The following is a 20,971-nucleotide window of genomic DNA, read 5'->3' on the forward strand; positions in this document are numbered from 1 at the left end:
AAGTTTGAACCCAGCTCCGGAAGAAGACGTGCAGAGAGGCCATTCCTGAAGAAGATGAAAGCGTCGCTGGAGAGTTCTCTCGCAGCATTTGTGATGCCCCCAGTGCTGTTTGAGCGCTGGGGCCCGCCTCCAGTGCTGCGAGATAACTCATTTGCATACAGATGAAAACCCGGATTTCTACCGAACGACGACGCAGAGAAGACATCTAAAGTTAGGAGGCTATTCCTACGTGTGATTGAGAAAAAAATGTGATTTTAATGATGTTTAGGGGGGAAAACCTTAATTGCATCCATAGACCCCAATAAGGGATTGGGCTAGTTAAGAACATCAAGTAGGATAGGCAAGGGGACAGTAGGAAGAGCATGCACGTTCCGTTCCGTACTTGTCAGCTGCTATTTAGCCATTCAATGGTTAACCCTTTCGGACTTGCTAGTAAGTCATAAGGCAAACCAGAAAATCCCTGTATTGTGCAGAAACCATATAAAAGGGTCGCTACCGCTTTAAATGAGCCCGTAGTCCTCGGCCCTATCACACCGGCATGTTTTTCAGGGCTGCCGTTCACCTGTAGGACCTGTTCTAACAGCAGCTAATTGTTAATCCCCGGCAGTAGTGATGTCACCGCGGCAAAGTAATTACACCGTTCTTTTCATGGTGAAATTACCCCGACAATGGCGGTCATCGCGGAGGCCTATTATTTCAATTTCAGCAAACGTAACCTATGGCTTAATACCTCGGGGCTTTGTAGGTAGCAACAAAAGGAAAGACTTTTTGGTTGTTGTTTTTTATCTTTGTTTCTTGACAAGATATAATTTTTTTTTTTTTTTTATACGTTGGCCTTTTGTTATGGCGACCTAATGTATCGCCGGTCTTTATGTAAGTATACAGGAGGTGCGGATAATCTGGAGGAGGGGGTCTCCACGCAGGGGGATGGGAGCACACCTATGATTATAGCACTGAACAATACTAAGATTTTTGCTCAGTTCATTTTCACATTGATTTCAATGGAGAACTCTGCACAAAGCTCCAAAGGTGGGACCCGAACCCATCCGGCTGCGGTCAGAGCATGCGTGTTTATTACTATGGGGAAAGGTAATAAGTTCCTGCATGACCCCGCTGGTAATCCTTTATTCCCAATGGAAATAAGGCCTAAGATATGTTTCAATCCAACATGAGCGAAACGTCCAACGTCAGGTTTCGCTGATTTTTCTGTCATGTGTATGAGGAAGAGTTTACAGAGGGGAAAAAAGGATTTAGTCAGCGACCAGTTTTACAAGTTCTCCCACTTAAAAAGATGAGGTCGGCCTGTAATAGGTAAACTCGAATATGAGAGACAAAACGAGAAGACAAATCCCGTTGTCTGATTTGGAAGGAATTTATTTGCAAATTATGGTGGAAAAAAAGTATTTGGTCAATAGTAAAAGTTCATCTCAATACTTTGTTATACACAGTCCAGTGACATTAATGTGACCCCCTGTCAAAATCCAGAGCGGACCGCTGCGAGACGTGCAGGAAGAGAGGGGATGTTGTGATGATGTCACTGGGATGTAGAGCCATGCCGACTCCTGTGCCGTGGCCAGCTGCGCAAGGTTACGCGGTTGAGCATCCATGGCGCGAACAACCTGATTGAGGTGGTCAAACAGATTCTCGATTGGGTTCAAGTCCGGGGAATTTGCTGGCCAAGGGCTTACGGTAAACTCATCCTGGTGCTCCTCGGACCACGCACGTACACTGTGAGCTTTATGACACGTCACATTGTCCTGCTGGTAGATGCCATCATCCTAAGGAAAAACATTTCGCATGTAGGGGTGACCATGGTCCGCAAGGATAGATGCATACTTGTGTTGATCCATCGTGCCTTCCACAATGATGAGTGCACCCAGATGGCTGATGACACGCGCCTTCTGCCATTGGTTATTTAACGTTGACGTCTAAAGTAGGCGCTGGTCACATTAATATGACTGGACTGTGTGTATCATTTGTAGGCAATGACAGAGGTCACACGTTTTTTTTGTAAATCTTCTCAAGGTTGGCACACACTGTTGTTGGTATGTTGGCCCATTCCTCCATGCAGATCTCTAGAGCAGTGATGTTTTGGGGTTGTTGATGGGCAACACAGACTTTCATCTCCCTCCAAAGGTTTTCTATAGGGTTGAGATCTGGAGACTGGCTAGGCCACTCCAGGACCTTGAAATGCTTCTTACAAAGCCACTCCTTCGTTGCCCTGGCGGTGTGCTTGGGATCATTGTCCTGCTGAAAGACCCAGCCATGTTTCATCTTCAATGCCCTTGCTGATGGAAGGAGGTTTGCACTCAAAATCTCAAAATACATGGCCCCATTCATTCTTTCATGTACATGGATTAGTCGTCCCGGTTCCTTTGCAGAGAAACAGCCCCAAAGCGTGATGTTGCTGCCCCCATGCTTCACAGTATGGTGTCTTTGGATGTAACTCAGTATTCTTTCTCCTCCAAACACGACGAGTTGTGTTTCTACCAAACAGTTCTACTTTGGTTTCATCAGACCATATGACATTCTCCCAATACTCTTCTGGATCATCCAAATGCTCTAGCAAACTTCAGACGGGCCCGGACATGTACTGGCTTAAGCAGTGGGACACGTCTGGCACTGCAGGATCTGAGTCCCTGGCGGCGTAGTGTGTTACTGATGGTAGGCTTTGTTACATTGGTCCCAGCTCTCTGCAGTTCATTCACTAGGTCCCCCCGCGTGGGTCTGGGATTTTTGCTCACTGTTCTTTTGATCATTTTGAGATCTTGCGTGGAGCCCCAGATCGAGGGAGATTATCAGTGGTCTTGTATGTCTTCCATTTTCTAACTTTCTCCCACAGTTGATTTCTTCACACCAAGCTGGTTGCCTATTGCAGATTCAGTCTTCCCAGCCTGGTGCAGGGCTACACCTTTGTTTCTGGTGTTCTTCGACAGCTCTTTGGTCTTCACCATAGTGGAGTTTGAGCTTGTGGACAGGTGTCTTTATACACAGGAGCCATTACTACAGGTGATGAATGGAGAACAGAGGAGCTTCTTAAAGAAGACGTTACAGGTCCGAGAGAGCCAGAAATCCTCCTTGTTTGTAGGTGCCTAAATACTCATTTTCCACCTTGCAAATAAATTCTTTCCAAATCTTACAATGTGATTTTCTGGATTTGTTTTCTCATTGTGTCTCTCAAATTTGAGGTCACCGATGTCAATTACAGGCCGACCTCCTCTTTATAAGAGGGAGAACTTGTACAATTGGTAGCGAACTAAATACTTCCCCCACCACCACCACTGTATATGGCTGCTGTTATCAATTGGTCATGTTGATGCAGTCTGCAAAACGGTCAACTGGATCTCTGGACCAGGATTGGTAATCGGTAAGGAAGCTTGAACACTATGACAGATAACTAGAAATAATTCATTAATTGGCGACACGTTTCGTATAATAGTGGTAACATCTGTCCGTTTCTGGTGGTCATGTCCATCTTATATGTCCGGTCTTGTGATATTGTCAGGTATCTGCCATTGACATTTCCTCTGTCTGTGTTTTGTTCTAGAGCCGCTTTATATTTGGCAGCAGACGGCAGAGGACGTGACCCTCACCTTCCCCCTCCCCAATGGCATAACCAAAGAGCATATTAAGATCTGTTTTACTCCCGATCACATCAGCATTTCATTAAAGGAGCCGGAGCCATTTCTGAAAGGACAGCTCTACTCCGGGATTGATCATGAAAGCAGCACTTGGCTTATAAAAGATGAAAGAAGGTAGGGCCGGAGCTTGAGCTATAATGTATGACATTACATGTATGGAATCCGACATGATATCAACCCAACCCCCTTCTACTCCAGAATACTATATACGTCCTATCTGTTTTCCCCAAACCTGCTCTTAAAGGGGTCGTCTACTTTAAACATGCCCTCTTTTATACAGCCCCTTTAAGGAATGCTGAGTCCCCCGACTCCTTAACCACTTCTGGGCCAATCTGTGTTTCAGAACTAGACACGTTTTCGGTATTTTTATATGTGCAGGTTTGAGGGCAGTAACATTTTTATCGTTTGGGTTATTTAACTAATTTCTGTGTCTTTTTCCGGTGACACATAGGGCTTTATTTTTATGTGTTTTTTATTTTTGCAGGTATTTAATTTTTTCTTATAATATGAAATTATTTTGTAGGGTGTCGTCAGGAGTGGGGCTAGAACTTGTAATTAGGGCGTGTTATTGACCTATTGACATTTTATTTATTTATTATTATTTATTTTTTTTATTCTTTTTTATTTTTTTCGTGGAGAGGCTGATTTCCCCTGTAACGGGCTGATACTTGGAGGAATACAGCCTCCTGCCCATAACTACAGAGCTGATCTGGGAAGCAGAAGTACTCCTATTCAAGAGATTGACAGTGGAGCTGCAATTCCAGGCACCACTGCTACATTGTACACACTGGTTGCTGTATATAGTATATTGAGGTCCATACACTAGTGGTGGCGCCAGGAACTGCAGCCCCATTCCCATTCACTTGTATAGGAGCAGGGCTGCTTCTAACCCTATACCTTAGGCTATGTTCATATCTGTGCCAGGGTGTCCGTTGTTCTGGTCCATCAGGGCTTGGGAACAACAGACACACGGATGACCATCCCGTGGATAGGTCATCAGTATCAATTATCATCAGATCCCAGACAACCACTTTAAAGCGGACTCCAGCCCACCAGGCGAAGTGTCGTTCTGCAGAGGTTCACTGTTTTTGCTTGGTGAGGTGCCCCCATTGTATAAAGCTCAGATGCCCTAATAGAATGTATCATGAGGATAGTGAATAAGGTGGCTAAATTAAAAAAAAAAAAAAAATAGGAAAAAGATAGAAAACACCGTTCCATTCATGGGACTGAACAGGACGGCGCCATCTTTGTGCACTGAACTGCGCGATCGTACTGCTTAGTATGTTCAGTTCCCCTGAGAACTACGCGAGCGTACTGCATATGTGCAGTACGATCGCGCAGTTCAGTACACAAAGATGGCACCGGCAGGAGTGCTACTGCACATGCGCAGGATTTTGCTAAAACCCGCCAGAATGAAAGAAGATGGAGGCGGGACATCGCAGGGGAAAGAGGATGGGTTACAAAGAAGAAAGGAGAGGAGGGCGTTAATGAAGGTTGACGAGGCCTAGTGCACACACAGCCCACCGTACGTGGTAAGTATCATTTGCATATTTGTTTTTATGGTCAAAGTTTATAACGGGGTAGTCTTTTATTAAACAATTAGCGGGCCTGAATAGACTTTTTAAAGGCTATTCAGGGATATGTTTATCGCATATTGGTAAAATCAGGTGATAGAGCCGCTTTAAAGATAATAACAATCATTTAGGAAATTCTCCATATTATTATGTAAATATAAAAAAAGGATCATACAGAACCTCACCCACACTGCTCCTGGTGCCTCTTGACACAGAGGGATTGACCACCTAACCAATCCTTGGATGAGATGGATTATCACTGTGGCCAGTGAGTGACTATTTCCTATTTATCAAGAGGGCTCAAAAAGTAAAGACCAGCAGTGAAACAGTAGATCGGTCCAGAGAGCCCCGTAAGTAGAGATCATTAGGGAATGAGTAGAGAGATCTATAAGGCCCAATAAGTGGAGACTAGCAGGGAAACAGCGAGGTCTAGAGAGCCCAACAATTGGAGACCAGCGGAGAAGCAGTAAAGAGGTCTAAAGGACCCAGTAAGTAGAGACCAGCAGGGAAACAGTAGAGCGGTATAGAGAGCCCTATAAGTAGGGATCATTAGGGAAAGAGTAGAGAGGTCTATAGGGTCCAATAAGTGGAGAATAGCAGGGAAACAGTAGAGAGGTCTACAGGGCACAATAAGTAGAGACCAGCAGGGAAAGAGTAGAGAGGTCTATAGGGCTAACAAGTCAAGAGCAGCAACAAAACAGAGAGCTCTAGAGGACTTAATAAGTTGAGAACAGCAGGGAATTGTCAAGGTCAAAAAGAAAAATTAAATTTTTTTTTTAACAATTCAAGCTCTTTCAGAATAGTTTTTATTAGCCATACAATGATTTTAATATATATTATATATGTAAATACGCAGATGGGTGAATAAAGCTTCATCTACTCCCTTTTTTTTGCCGCTTTCTAATTTTTATCGCAAACAGATCCTTAGCTTTTATCAATGGACCTGCACCCTTCTCTATATGATAGTGAGGCCAGTTTTACTCTTTCATATATATATATATATATATATATATATATATATATATAATATATGTTTGTGTATTCATAGATGGATAGATATGTGTTATATTGTTACAGTTGTAATTTACACTACAATACCCTCATTCCATTGTTTGTCTTGTACTGTATTCATTGTCATCTCCTTTATAAGCAGATTTTCCTTTCTGTACTGTATAAATCTACCTGTTCAGAAATCCCAGCAGCTGTAGGACTTCTCCGTATTTGCTTTTTACTCTTCTAATCTCCATTTTCTGGTATAACAGGCCCATTGTGTGAGCTTCAATACCTGTCATCATAAAGAGTAGAATTACTCACTTTGGACTGAGCAGGGAAATTGCATTGTGCTTATGGCAGGGAAGGATATAGCTGCTCTATGATTATATACAGTGATCTATAAGTGGTGGATATTCATATTATCGTATGTGGATACTTGGATTCATTTCCGGAAGCTGAACCTTATTCTGTATACATCTCTGGGGGATCTTTCTCATGGTTAACCATGAATGGAGCAAATGATGCTGTATATATCCCTGCAAGATTATGTAGCAAAGGGGTTTTTCAGTTTTATGCCAGTGAGGCCTCCTGTGATACTTATGTTAGTAAGCGTTCTCATTCCTTACATAATAACCATGCTGGAGCGTCTTATCTTGCCCTTTTTCTCTTACTTCTGCAGAAAATATGTTCATAAATTGATTCCCGTTGTTATTGAAGGATGTTCTTACACTATAACTTCTTAAAGGGATCCTATCATTGGATACCCTTTTTTCTGATTAACACGTAGGAATAGCCTTAAGAAAGGCTATTCTTCTCCTACCTTTAGATGTCTTCTCCGCGCTGCTGTTCGGTAGAAATCCGGGTTTTCTTCGGTATGCAAATGAGTTCTCTCGCAGCACTGCGAGAGAACTCTGCAGTCGGCTCTGCCCGAGGCCTAGAAGATTGAAACCCAGGACGGAAGAAGACACGGGGAGAGAGCGTTCTAGAAGAATATAGAGGCGTCGCTGGAGAGTTCTCTCGCAGAATTGGGGACACCTCCAGTGCTGTTGGAGCGCTGGGGACCGCCCCCAGTGCTGCAAGAGAACTCATTTGCATACTGAAGAAAACCAGGATTTCTACCGAACGGCGGCGCGGAGAAGAATAGCCTTTCTTAAGGTTATTCCTACATGTTAGTCAGAAAAAAGGGTATCCAATGATAGGATCCCTTTAACCATTTTTCGTAAGTGAATAATACTGATCATTATAAGGGCTCGTTCACATCAGCGTTGTCCACTCCGTAGTTCAGGTTTCCGTTTCCTGCCTAAAACAGAGGCAGGAGACGGAAACCTGCAGGAGTCTTTCTCACCCATTCATTTGAATAGGTGAGAAAGCTGTCCGGCCGTGAGCGGCCGTGAGCGTTTTAGGCTCTCCGCCGCAAAACCGGGTTTTATAATACGGACACAGAGTCGGACATGCAGTACTCTGTGTCCGGATTAAAAAATCCGGTTTCGCGGCGGAGAGCATAAAACGCTCACCACCGCGCACGGCCGGACCCGGTCTGAGCTTTCCGACTTCTGGCATGCAGAAGACGGAAAGCTCAGAACGGACAGATGAACGCAGGTGTGAACCTAGCATAAGAAGCATAAATATTGGCCCAGATTTATTGTGCCTTATATGGCAGTTTTATTTGCAAAAAAATTGGACTTTTTAAAATTTGCTCTGCCTTCGCTTCTTCCCAAAAAAAGTGTGCAGCGGCTGGTACCCATTTCCCGTAAGGCCTACAACCCAGGGAAGGGTGTGGCTCATTTATGAGGAGGCGTGCGTCTTGTCATATTTTCGGCACACCCTTCGCCAGCTCCAGGACTATGAAGAGTGTTGTGAGTGACATGAGTCTCCATTAAAATGTCCAGTGTATCGGCACCAGTTCTCAGGCTGTTTTACACCTCATTGACTTCACTCAGACTCTAATAGTATCTCTAATAGTTTCTGTGTCCATATCTATCCTTACAGAAGTCTATGGAGAGGGTAGAGGGGAGGAGAGGGCTATTGCCAGCTAGTAACTGATTTTTTGCAATATTCTATACAGTTGTAGAGCATCACCTTAGTAGATATAGAAGACTTAAAATTCTTAGTTACTCTACACTGTGCCCCTTTTTGTACTTTAGATATATACATATTCTATCCCCTAGATAAATAATACAAAAGCTAGACAGAATCTACATCCATGTAGACCCCAGAAGTCAGACCCATCCCACCATCACCATTCTCTGATGATATTTCGGCACACATTTGGTACAAGGCCCTTTCTAGCGCCAAACGTGCCTTAACCCCCATTCTGCCATGAGTTACAATGGAAATCAGTTTCTTCTTACAATCTATAGTTGTGAATATCTGGTTTTCCGCTGCAGCGTCACATCTTTTAATAGGATTTGGGATTCTTTGTCTACCATAGTTATGTGATGATATGCCATCCCTTTATGAGATGGCCTTTAAGCGTCTTTCCTAGCCTCCTGAATTCTGTCTAGCTCTGCAGAGATACAAGGATAGCAGGAGACAAGACTTCCAGTGACTTGTTGTAAAAGTACCATGTTCTGTAAGATCTCTGCCTTCACACTCCAGAAAGTTCACGCTGTCAAAATCTGAAGCCTTTAACTTGTAAAAAGTTCTATCAAAAGCCTGAAGACGTCTCCCGTACACCTCTGCAAGGAGATGTAGCCATCAATCAAAGAAAGCTGCTCCATCTCAGGGTGAACCTCCAGATGTCGGGCGGGCACTGTTAGTGGAAGAGGCTGTGGGGAGCCGCGATTATCACAGCAGGGGTGGCTGCAGGGTCATACAAAAAATTAAATGCAAAAACAAATTTATTCCAAACTCTTAAAGGGGCTGAAAAAACAACAAAAAGTCTGTTTTATATGATAGTTTGCAGTTAAAGGGGATGTACAGGGTTAGAAACGCGTGATTTGGTTCCTTTAAATGGTGCCATATGTGTCCACAGGTGGTTGTTGGTATTGCAGCTCAGTATCGCTAGCTTAGTAAAGCTAAGCTGCAGTACCTTACACAACCTTTGGACAGGCGAGGCGCTAGATTTATTAGTAAACTCCATAGATATCACTTATATCATGTTGTTAACTGTTGAGGGGAAAGTGGGGAGGGGTTGCAGTTCCTATATATACCCAATATATATCATTTATCCATGTGGATATTAAAACGATTATCACTGAAGCCCCTACTGAACAGGGGTCCCTTCCGTAAGTGCCATGATGTACATAAGTGACCTTGACCATTACAAAGGGATTCCATTGATATCTAAGGCTACGTTCACATCTGTATCAGAATCTGTCCAGAGCAAAGTCCGTCTCAGATCACAGTTGAAAAAAAGTCCTGCAAGTATTACACAGGTACAGGTATTTGGGCCTTAAAGGGATTGTCCAGTTTTAGAAAATTAATCGTTCTGTTTGTATAATGCAAATTTTTACAGTGTCCCAATATATTTCCTGTATCGATTCTTCAAGGATTTCTAGATCTCTGCTTGCTGTTCTCCATTATTTAGTTCCAATGAATAAAAACTCAACCAGTGGTCTTTAGGGTCACTTTAACTATAGGGTAAGCTGTTCACTTTCAGTGGGGGGCGCTCGCGGGACAGGCCTGCACTTTGGGTGCTATTTCAACTCTATCTGCATCCTCAGGACTAGAGATGGGGCCTGTAAGCAGCACTGCAGGAACGGGACTAGATGAGAATGTTGTTAGTTTTTTTTTTTTTTTTTTAAATGTGTTGTATTGTCTGAGGGACCGGCGAGGGGACAGGTTAATGTGTGATGGGCTACTGGGGGACATTATATTTTATGGGGCCACTAAGGAGGCATTATACTGTGTGAGGGCCACTAAGGGAGCATTATAATTTGTGTGGGTCAGGTTTATCTAAGTGGCGGAGATGGGGGGGAGGGAGGGCGCTTATAAAACCTTTGCATTTGGCCCACCAAAGTGTTAAGACGTCTCTCATGGTCGCGAGATGGACACACAAATGTAAGGCTCGTTACAGCACAGTAATTGGACATCTGCTTGGTACTGAGCTGTGAACCTGTGTGTTATCACATGACCATGGACTGTATATCACGTGATCATGGACTGTATATCACGTGATCATGGACTGTATATCACGTAACTATGGGCTGTATATCACGTGACTATGGACTGTATATTACATGACCATGGACTGTATATCACATGACTATGGACTGTATATCACATGACCATGGACTGTATATCACATGACTATGGACTATATATCACATGACCATGGACTGTATATCACGTGACTATGGACTGTATATCACGTGACTATGGACTGTATATCACGTGACTATGGACTGTATATCACATGACTATGGACTGTATATCACGTGACTATGGACTTATTTTCATCCACTGGGAGTAAACAGAATGAATAACAACAAGAAGAAATCTAGAAAACCATCAGGAATTGATACAACAAATATAGATTTGGATTACTGTTGATTCTACAAACGTTGTTATTCATTTGCTGTAACCACACAACCCTGTTAAGCCGCACCCTCTTGTCCGACAAGGCTCTAAAATACTCCATAAACGAGGTATACAGATTTTGATAAGTAAACCTGCCCCATTTGCCTTTATATCCTCCTGCAGGAGTGAAGCTTTGGCTTTCCAAAAAAATAAGAAGAACCCCAGCAGTTATAAATGAGGCGTTGTGAGCCTTAGTTTCAGAAGTCCTTGAACTTGACGTCTCCCCCCGTATTAATAGCTGAAAATAAGAATCCTTTGGCCGGTGGCGCCGAGAACTCCAGAACTGTGAAATCCTTCGGAGAAAGTGTTTTTCTGTCTGTCTGTTTGGTGCCGCATGTTTAATGCAGCATGAAGGGGAACACATCCGAAATGACAGGGAAAGAACCGCTTAATGATTCCTTCCAGTGAGGAGCACTCCATCGCGCCCGAGATGAAACGTTTGTTCCATCTGGCAAATCGCCGTCCCCGGCTCCTGATCGGCTTAGAGAACAGGCAGATTGTACTTTAATTGGGAATTTGGTTATTGACCTTTGCATTGTGATAAAACCACCTCTTCATCCTGACAGCCGTTTGATCCGACACCTCCGTGTCGCCCCTTTCAGATCACAGGCTCACCTTCTCTCACATTATTCTGATGCTCGAGTGCCCCGCTTCCACTGCACTTATTTTTATTTTTATACCGCAATTTACGGCGCTTTACTCCTCGCCGTTCCATTTATTACATGCCATCAAAGTCTTAAGATCTTCGAACACTCTTCCCTTAAAGATGGCCAAGGTTTGCCGTCCTCCGCAGAGTCTTTATTTTCTTTTATTACCCATCTCTTGTTTATCGCCGCCACTTTCGGATCTATATACGGAAGCACAACAGTGCGGCTCCCTTTCTTCGCCTCGTAATGACATCTGAGAGCCTGTCATTTTTCGTTTTTCTTTTATGAAATCCAATTCTCCCCTATTAACATGGCAAGGTTCAGATGCAGTTTTTTCGTCTATTGATCCTAAGCTTGATGTCTTCCATCTCCTGCATTTTAAAGTTGGCCGCCACCAATCGTACGCTAGACAATAGAGAGGAAGGCGCGCTCTTCGGTAGCCTGTGGATCCATATTGCCATGTGGAGACTTCAACAATGCGCGCCGTAGAAATATTGATGTTTTTGAATTCCCGTAAATCTCCTTTTGTTGCAGTTTTCTAGGTATCTTTTATGACGCTCCCCCCGCGTATATAACATCCCTTTCAATTAAAAATCATAGAGTGAAAAGTATAGACCTAAAAATCACAGGCAAAGCCCAGTAAACTCGACTGAACTCCAAAGGTATTCACTCTTCAGTAATCCCCCTCCCTTCATATGCTACATGAAAAGGCAAGTGGCTGCCTAGGAATATAGAAAAGGGTCTGTGATTTTTAGGAAACCATGCCACTGTTGTCCAGTTCAGACCCATTCAAAACAATGCAAAAGGTCTATGATATCAGAGGCCATGGACAACCATGCCGCTTCTTTTGGACAACAAAAACCCCCCAAAAAATTACTATTCAGTCCTGGGTAAAAAATATGCAAATCTATTCTCCAGGATGTAATTAGGAGAACAGTGCACTCTGTACGCCACCCTCTAGAGTGCAGCCTCCTTAACATCATGCATGACTCAGTTAATAAGTCTACTATCATGATGCGGATTTAATTGCCAAATTAGTATTTCTATTCCAAAAGGAACAGATTCCCAGCTATGGACAGCGCTGTTTCGGTCTTTTGGACCTCCTCAGCATAGCGCAGGGATACTGATTTGGCAGAATGAGAGACTATAGACCAGGGTCAGGGGATAATTGTACACATCAGGGAGAGTGTGTGCCTACATAGTCCTGGACACTCTCACTTTAAAGAGAATGTATCACCAGAAATGAAAAAAAAAAAAAAAATCATATATATATATATATATATATATATATATATATATATATATTTATATATATATATATATATATATATATATATATATATATATATATTATACATTTTTTAATCAAGTTTCGTATTAATGGGGTTATCAATCTTTCAACAATGATCTACAAATACATCCACAGCAGGGCTAAATCTTCACTGTTCCCTTGTGCACCCTTTTCTTGGCTTTATTTCACTTGCTGCTCCTTGTATCCCTATTATACATGCATGGGAAGAATATGCAATTGTGTTTCCCAAGATGTAAATAGGGAAAACATGCCTCTGTATGCTGCCCTCTATGGGAAGCTCCCTTGAACATCATGCCCGACTTTCCAACAAGCCTGTGCTACAATGATGCAGGATTTTGCTTAGTCAGTATCCCAGCTGTGGACAGCACTGTTTTGATCTGATTGGATCTCATCAGCACAGCCTAGGGAGAACTGACTTGGCAGTGTAGCGAAAATGGCTTTGTAAGACTCCACACAACTACAAGGTGGTCTATCCCTAAGGAGTGACAATATCCCCATAATCTGGTTTAGAAGTCTCTCACCTCTGCCAAGTCAGTTCTCCCTAGGCTGTGCTGATGAGATCCAATCAGATCGAAACAGTGCTGTCCACAGCTGGGATACTGACTTGGCAAAATCCCGCATCATTGCAGCAAAAGCTTGTTGGAAAGTCGGACATGATCTTCAAGGGAGCGTCCCATAGATATATATTATACATGCAGTGAATCTATGGATAAACTACTAGTAAACTATTAGTTGTAACTATTATTAGATCTTCCCTGATGTCTTTTCAGGGAACACGGAGGTCTGACCATTAAAAAAAAACAGGGTGCACCAGGTTAGGGCTGTCTTTGATACTGTTGTTCTATCTGGACCCCACACCAATCATCTATTCCAAGCAGCCTACGTGGCAGATCACTTCATTCACCAGCCATGTTACCCCGATTATTTTGATGTACACACCTAACATGATGTGAATAGAACCTAAGACAAATAGCCTTTAGGTGTAGTGCCCTTCTACATCCATACCAATAGATTCTACTACCCGCCACTATATGGTAGGTGAGACTCCATTATCCCCAAACCACTCCCATCAATAGCAAAAGAGCAAACCAGCTTAAGCTATATTTAGTCCAGGGGCGTAACTTGAGGGGTGCAGAGGGTACAGTCACATCGTAGCCCAAGAGCCTTAGGGGGGCCCATAACCACTGGCATCAGTATTGAGATTGCAGCTTCTATCTGGCCCATAAGCCAAGGAAACAAACAGATTCCACTAACCACACTAAGGGTGATTAAACTCCTTAGCACCCGTTACCATCACGATCAAGAATTCATCTTAGCCCATATCTACTGTCACATCGGAGCTCCACTATGATAGTGAACATGAACGTTATAACCTAACTAGATGCAGTATATTATATACATCACATGCCCCTTTAAATGAAGTCCTTCTTGTCTATAAAGGATTTAGTTGATATTGTCTCTTGGTTTCAGCCGGTCAGTAATCTGCTACTTTGTCTTCTGGCAGTGTGGAGGTCACGTTGGCAAAGAGAGATGTGGGCTGTATGTGGGCAGAAGTAATTGTTGGCGATAAACAAGGAGAATTTGTTGCCGATCCAGCACAGTGTGCAGCAATAGCCGAGCAGCTGATGCATCTCACATCTGAGGACCTGGTAAGCACTGCCATGCTGTTTTCTTAAATCTGTCAGTAAGTTCTCCATTGATCATTGACTTGACAGTGAAGCGCAGTTACAGACGATGCCGGCTGTGCAAAGAGTTATGTGAAAATAGATAAAACTGGGCCACAGAATGGATGTGTACGTGATTCAATCCACATCCTGAACACGAAAATTCAGTTTCTCCACTTATTCTATTATACATTGGGGTGTCTCGAGCATAGAAGTGAGACACTGAGTGATCCCTTTTCTGCCCTGGATCACTAGGGATGTTGATATTATCCCCTTTATTGCCTTAGATACAAGGATACAGACACTAACCAAAACTTTACCCTAGTCTATTTGAGATATTGACCCTTTCTGAGTATCCCAAACATGCTAACATCATACCTTCCACTATGATAAACCAAGAAGCATATGTATGTTCTTCACTGCCCTAGACCACCAGTGATACAGACATCACCACCATAGAACAGTGTAACAGAGATGCTGACCTAAACTCTTTATTTGCATCCCAGAAATACCAATATCAAACCTTCCAATAGTCTAGGCCAAGAGAGGTGTGTGTATTGACTCCTTGACTGTCTTAGACCACCATGAATATTGACAGTAACCAAAACGGTACACTAGTTTACGAGGAATGTTGACCTAAACCCTTACCTTTAATCCCAGGCACATTTATATTATCCCCTCCCCTCCCCTATCCTTGACCAGAAGGACCTTTGACTTCTTTACCATCCATCCATCCTAGAACACCAGGAATATGGACAATAACCAAAACGGTACCCTAGTTTACGAGGAGTGTTGACCTAAACCCTTTCCTTTAATCCAAGACTTGTTTATATTATCCCGTCCCCTATCCTTGACCAAAAGGACCTTTGACTTCTTTACTGTCCTAGACCACCAGGGATAAGGACAGTCACTACTGGTCCACCCTCATCTACTAGGGATGCTGATCTAAATCCCTTCCTTACACCCAGGTATGCTGAAGTTAACCCCCCTTTCCCCAAAAATATTATCCTAGACCAGAAACGATGTGTGCATTGACTTTACTTCCCTGGCCACCCAGAGACTTTGGCTTAGCCACTGCAAAACTGTTCATCTATAACCTGGCAGCTCGAGGAGCCCGTTGATTTCAGTGGGCACAGTGTATTGCTTCATTTGCCAGTGTGTGTATTACACCAGGTGTGAGTGCTATGTTAATACAAGTACAATATCATATTATTAACAATATTAACATATCTTGGTTATTGCCGAATGCTTCTATGTTTTTGTTTTTTTCCTTAGAACCCAAATCCAGACTGTGAGAAACCGCCATGCAATGCTCAGGAACTGGAAGAGTGTGACATGTCCCTTGAGGACAGTACAACTTTGTGTAGATTTGATGGCAACACCATGAAGGCTACTCATGTGGTAAGACACTCTTAATACTAAATCACATAGAAGTACGATCAAGAGAACAGGAGTGCCCCACGTGAGTAGAGCATTGCTGTACAGCCAGTGCTCTGTTCACTTTCTTTGGACTTCCAGCGGTTCCATAAAAGTGTATGAAGTTGCAGTCAAGCGCCCATTCACATGGAGCACTTGTGGGGACTCCATCGATTATACATGTATGCCCTATTCTCTGCACAGGAGATACATGTCTTTATTTTTGGCTTCTAGATGAAATGGAGGGAGGACACTCATAATAGAATTCAGTAATGGGTTTTCTGAATCCAACAACCCTAACCTTTGGCAACAGTGATGATGAGGTACAATCCAACAAAGCCACCATGTGTCAGTATCAGAACTCCTCCAACCGCTGCACTTGACATTTTTGGAATGTTGATCCACTCTCGTATGGGCTAGATTATCACGTTATGTCATGGCCAGTATAGGCATTGGCTGAGAAAAGTCACCATAATATACATCATCCAGGAACACTGGACTGCAGATACAAGTGATGATACAGCTGAAAAGATCTGAGAAATCTGAGCACATTAAGGAAAGCTGCTTGATGTCTATAACTAAAATCCCATCAGAAATATCTTGAACATCTAGTCAGAAGTAGATAGCCCACAGTGAATGTAAGGGAAGGCTATGAGAAGCTGCGACTCCTCTTTGAGCAGTGTACTATCAGGGAGCACAGAGCGTTAAATCTGTGTATAAACCTGTAGAAACTGTGAAGAGAGACTTGCCATTCCCTCTACACTACCTGAATTCTATCTTGAATCTGTTGGTTTCTAAAGACAGACTTGTACTAGTAACAGGAAGTGAACAGCAAAGTACCAAACAGGGAGACACCTAGGGGCAGCAAATTGAGAGCAGTTTTTCAGGCAGAAAACAGTAGCACTCTTAAAGGGATCCTATCATTAAAAAGAAATTTTTTTGTGAGTAACACATAGGAATAGCATTAAGAAAGCCTATTCTTCTCCTTCCTTTAGATGTCTTCTCCGCGGCGCCGTTCGGTAGAAATCCCGGTTTTTGTAGGTATGCAAATGAGTTCTCTCACAGCACTGGGGGCGTCCCCAATGCTGCGAGAGAACTCTCCAGCGCTGCCTCCAATTTCTTCAGGAACGGACTCTTCACGCGTTTTCTTCCGCCGCTGGGGGTCATACTTCTAGGCCTTGAGCAGAGCTGACTGTGCATGCCCACAGGCTACAAGAAAATGGCTGCTTACTTACTGTATTAAATGAAACTAAGTTGTCAGAAATGGTAGTGACCATTTAGAAGGACATGGCCTATTGCTAGGATATACCATCATTTCCTGATCAGTGAAGGTCCCGATTACTGCGACGTTTACAGATGTTTAGGATGAAATGAGTGGACTAATGCGTTCCCAATGACATGCCCTATAAAGTACTCTAGCTTAGCCTTACTTACTTATATGGAGATGTGTTGAAGTCCCTGCACAACTGATGACTGGCAATTCCAGAACCTGATTCTTCAGATTGGTGGGACCCCTGTGGTTTGATCCCCATTGATCATTATCCTATGATATATGCTTAGTGAGATGGGAATAGCCCTATAATGACCATGATCCTATCTCAGGAAACGTGTTACAGGTGGTCCGATGTCTTAGGAATGAAGTAATTTACGCTCTATAGATTTCTATAGACACCCATGATGAAATGAGCACTAAAGGTAATTGCTTGGCGGCAGCTGTGGACTCACTTTTCTATAATACGATCGATAAGGCAGAGATGAGTTGTGTCGAGGGCCGCTGTCAGTGCTTTTCATTATCTCCATCCACAATCTTATCAAGTAGAGTGTGTAATGGATGAGGACTTGTAGAATGAAGCACCTGAGACTGTGCCAAGGTGAAGAGTTAATGGAGAGGTCACCCAGGAGTATGGGAGCAATCTGGCATGACATGGCATAGTGGCTTTAAGAGGATCGGTCACCTCCCCTGATACGTCTGGTGTAATGAAAATATGTATTCCCCATAAAACAACACTTTCTAAAGCATCTCTTCATATAACCCTGTGTCGTGCTGCTCCTATCCCCATATTATTCCTCGTAGAAGATTCCCAATCAACTTGGGTGCAACCACGGACAATGGTCCCATTGAACCTATAGTGTCCAGTATCCAACTGTGGAATAAAATGACAACGAAGTGATAAGATAGGTGAACATTTTCCTACAAAATTTTCAGGAGGAATAACAGAGGAATGGCAACATGTACAGTTTTTGGAAAAGATGCTCTTGATATAGACTTTAAGGGTAAGTTCACACTGGGTTTTTTTGGATCGGAACCCGAGACGGCCTCCACCTCAGGTTCCGGTCCAAAATACGGGTCGCTGTGACTGGATGGCGGTGCAGTGCATCGGCATCCAGTCGCACGCTCCGCTCCGGATTAGTCCCAAAAGAATGGGCCTAGTTGGAATGGAGTGTCTTCACTCAGATGTCGCGAGGCGAAACGGCCTGAAGAATGAGCATGTCACTTCCCGGAAAAAACTGCTGATTATAATGGGAGCCGTCTTTTTGGTCAGGATTTTGAGGCAGATAAGGCCTCAAAATCCTGACCAAAAAAACCTGTGTGAACTTATCCTCAGGGTGTTACACTACCATAGCTAGTCATGCAGATCGGTGGGGTGGGTCTGACTGCTGTGGTCTCCTGTGGTCTCCTGTGATCCAGAGAACAGCTTTCAGTTACCCCTGTCTGAACACTAAATGGAAGCTGACCCGCAGTACTGGCACCCGGCCACTATTCAGGGCACAGACATCGGAAGCAACGCCGTACAGCTGATTGGTGAAGGGGACGGCTGTCGGCCTCCCAATGATCAGATATTTATGTTCCTATAGGAACTGTTGGGGCTGTTATGTTACCTGTGCAGGTCACTATGTTACACGTGCAGGCGCTGCGGGATTATTTAACATTTGGGGGCCTTTATGCTACACATGGGAGGGATTACATAACCGTTATAGGTAACTTTTAAGAGATTGCTTCTTTGGGGGTTCTCAGTTGGGGATTTTTCACACTGGGGTACTTTGTTTAGAAAGGCTCAGACACACAACACTGTAAGACATAAAACAGATCCTAGCAGACACAACCATCATGGCTTCCCATAAGATTAATAGATCAAATAAAGCATCAAAAGCGGCTATAAACCATAAATATGGGCTAAATTCTTCCAAAGCACACTCTCTAGTGAATGGTCATATCCGCTGTTTGTTAAGTGAACGGTCCAAACAGATAAAGATCCACATTGCTGATGAATTATCGATTCGCGGAAAGTCAGTGTATACAGCGGAGGCCGGTCAATACGTTACACCAATACAATAAGTAGTTAGGGAAAGTCGTAAGCCAATATAATAGGCGGAGGATGAGCCATTTATAGTGTTTAGAGGCCAGTCAATATATTAAACGCTTCCCCCGCACAAATCCTATATGTACATTAACCCCTTCACGTTTTCTACTGATCACTTTAGAGAACAGTCAGCGCTGACGGCGACTAATTCACTGTGATGTACGGTAACGGACAAGGGGAGGAGATATAACCAGGGATCTGGGACAGGTAACAAGCCCTAAATGTCCCATTGTGGAGCTGGTTGGAACTCTCTTAGGCCCGGTTCCGTTCGGGGAGTCCGCATACCGAATGCATTGGCAAGTGAAAGCACATGGACCCCATAGACTATAATGGGGTCCGTGTGCTTTCTGTGCGGACAGGAAAGTAGATCATGAAGTACTTTTCTATCCGCACGTTCCGCGCGGAAAGTGCATGGACCCATTATAGTCTATAGTCACACTACAATCTGTGGGGGTCCACAGGTTTCTTTTTTAGGCAGTCAGGGTTTCCGTCCCCATGCGGACCCAAAGGGCAGAAACTGAGCGCTAGTGTGAACTTGTGTGAAGATTGCTGGACGTAACCAATTGCAGTAGTTCATGTCAACTCTGCTACATCTGTACGTGGCTAGATCTACAGACAGAACTTTCTTGTTTCCACTTCACCATCAGCCATGTTCTATTCTCGGGCTCCGCTATTCAGGGAAAACAATGTCGTGTTCACACCTCGCTGCTATAGATTCCAGACAATAAGAATCCCGGCCCCCTCCTAATCTACACATTGATAGGGATGACGGTCACATCGAACCGCCGCCGAATATTAATGAGGAATATATCACATTGTGCATGTTGGGGACGGGGCTTGAGAGATTCACTTTCTGCTCAGAATTTACAGCTACGGAGTCGGAATTTTATCAGGAATTCTGATAATTATTCAACACACATTTAGCAATTATGTAAGTTCCTGCAATGCAAAATAACAGCCTGCAAAGATTTTTTTTATTTTTTTTTTAAATATTTTTTTCTCTTCAGAACATTCAGATTGTATTTAGTAGATTATTTCCTAATTAACTCAATTTTGACACAAAGTAAGAAAGTTTTAAAGAGGTTTTCCGAGACTAAAATATTAATGACCTATCTGTGGGATAGACAGGAGTCCAGCACCCAGAACCTCCGCCGATCAGCTCTTTCACAAGGCTGTGATGTCATGGTTATTGGTTATGTTTGCTGATCAGTCCCAGTCAATTCAATGGGGCTGAGCTTCAATTCCAATCATAGACACTACTAGCCTCCGCCCGCGACTTTGTCTGCATCTTGTTGGCGTCTATGATCCGCCCATATTCAGCAAATTGCTGCTGTCTATGGTTTGCCTACTCCGGCATTTTGGCAACTCTTAAGATGTTCTGCTGCTGAACTTGTTCCTCACACCGTGCCTGTGATTGTTCTGGCAGCTCGCTGGGACGCCATATAATGAGCGTGTTGTTGGTGTTGATGATCCATTTGCTCCGGCATTCCGACAGCTGTCAAGCTGGCCTGCTGCTGAATTTGTTCCTAGCGCTGTGCCCGGGATTGTTCCAGCATCTCAGCAGCTCAATGGGACGCTATATAATGAGCATATTATTGGCGTTGATGATCCGCATGCTCCGGCGTTTTGGCAACTCTCAAGTTGGCCTGCCGCTGAACTCTTTCCTCACGCTGTGCCCGTGATTGTTGCGGTATCTCAGCAGCTCAATGGAGCGTCATATAATGAGCGTGTTGTTGGGGTTGATGATCCGCATGCTCCAGCGTTTCGGCAGCTCTCAAGTTGGCCTGGCACTGAAGTTATTATTCGCACCATGCCTATAATTGTTCCGGCATCTCAGCAGC

General features: G+C 43.6%; 1 protein-coding gene across 1 annotated transcript in view; it reads left to right on the forward strand.

Annotated features, from left to right (window-relative positions):
* Positions 1–20,971, forward strand: part of NUDCD1 (NudC domain containing 1) — a 75,979-nt gene that overhangs the window by 43,580 nt on the left and 11,428 nt on the right. Inside the window, exons 6-8 of the mRNA XM_075270267.1 lie at positions 3,548–3,755; positions 14,193–14,337; positions 15,628–15,753. Coding sequence (XP_075126368.1) covers positions 3,548–3,755; positions 14,193–14,337; positions 15,628–15,753 — 479 coding nt within the window. The remainder of the gene's footprint in view (positions 1–3,547; positions 3,756–14,192; positions 14,338–15,627; positions 15,754–20,971) is intronic.

The sequence above is a fragment of the Leptodactylus fuscus genome, chromosome 4 (assembly GCF_031893055.1).
Source record: "Leptodactylus fuscus isolate aLepFus1 chromosome 4, aLepFus1.hap2, whole genome shotgun sequence".
NCBI lineage: Eukaryota > Metazoa > Chordata > Amphibia > Anura > Leptodactylidae > Leptodactylus > Leptodactylus fuscus.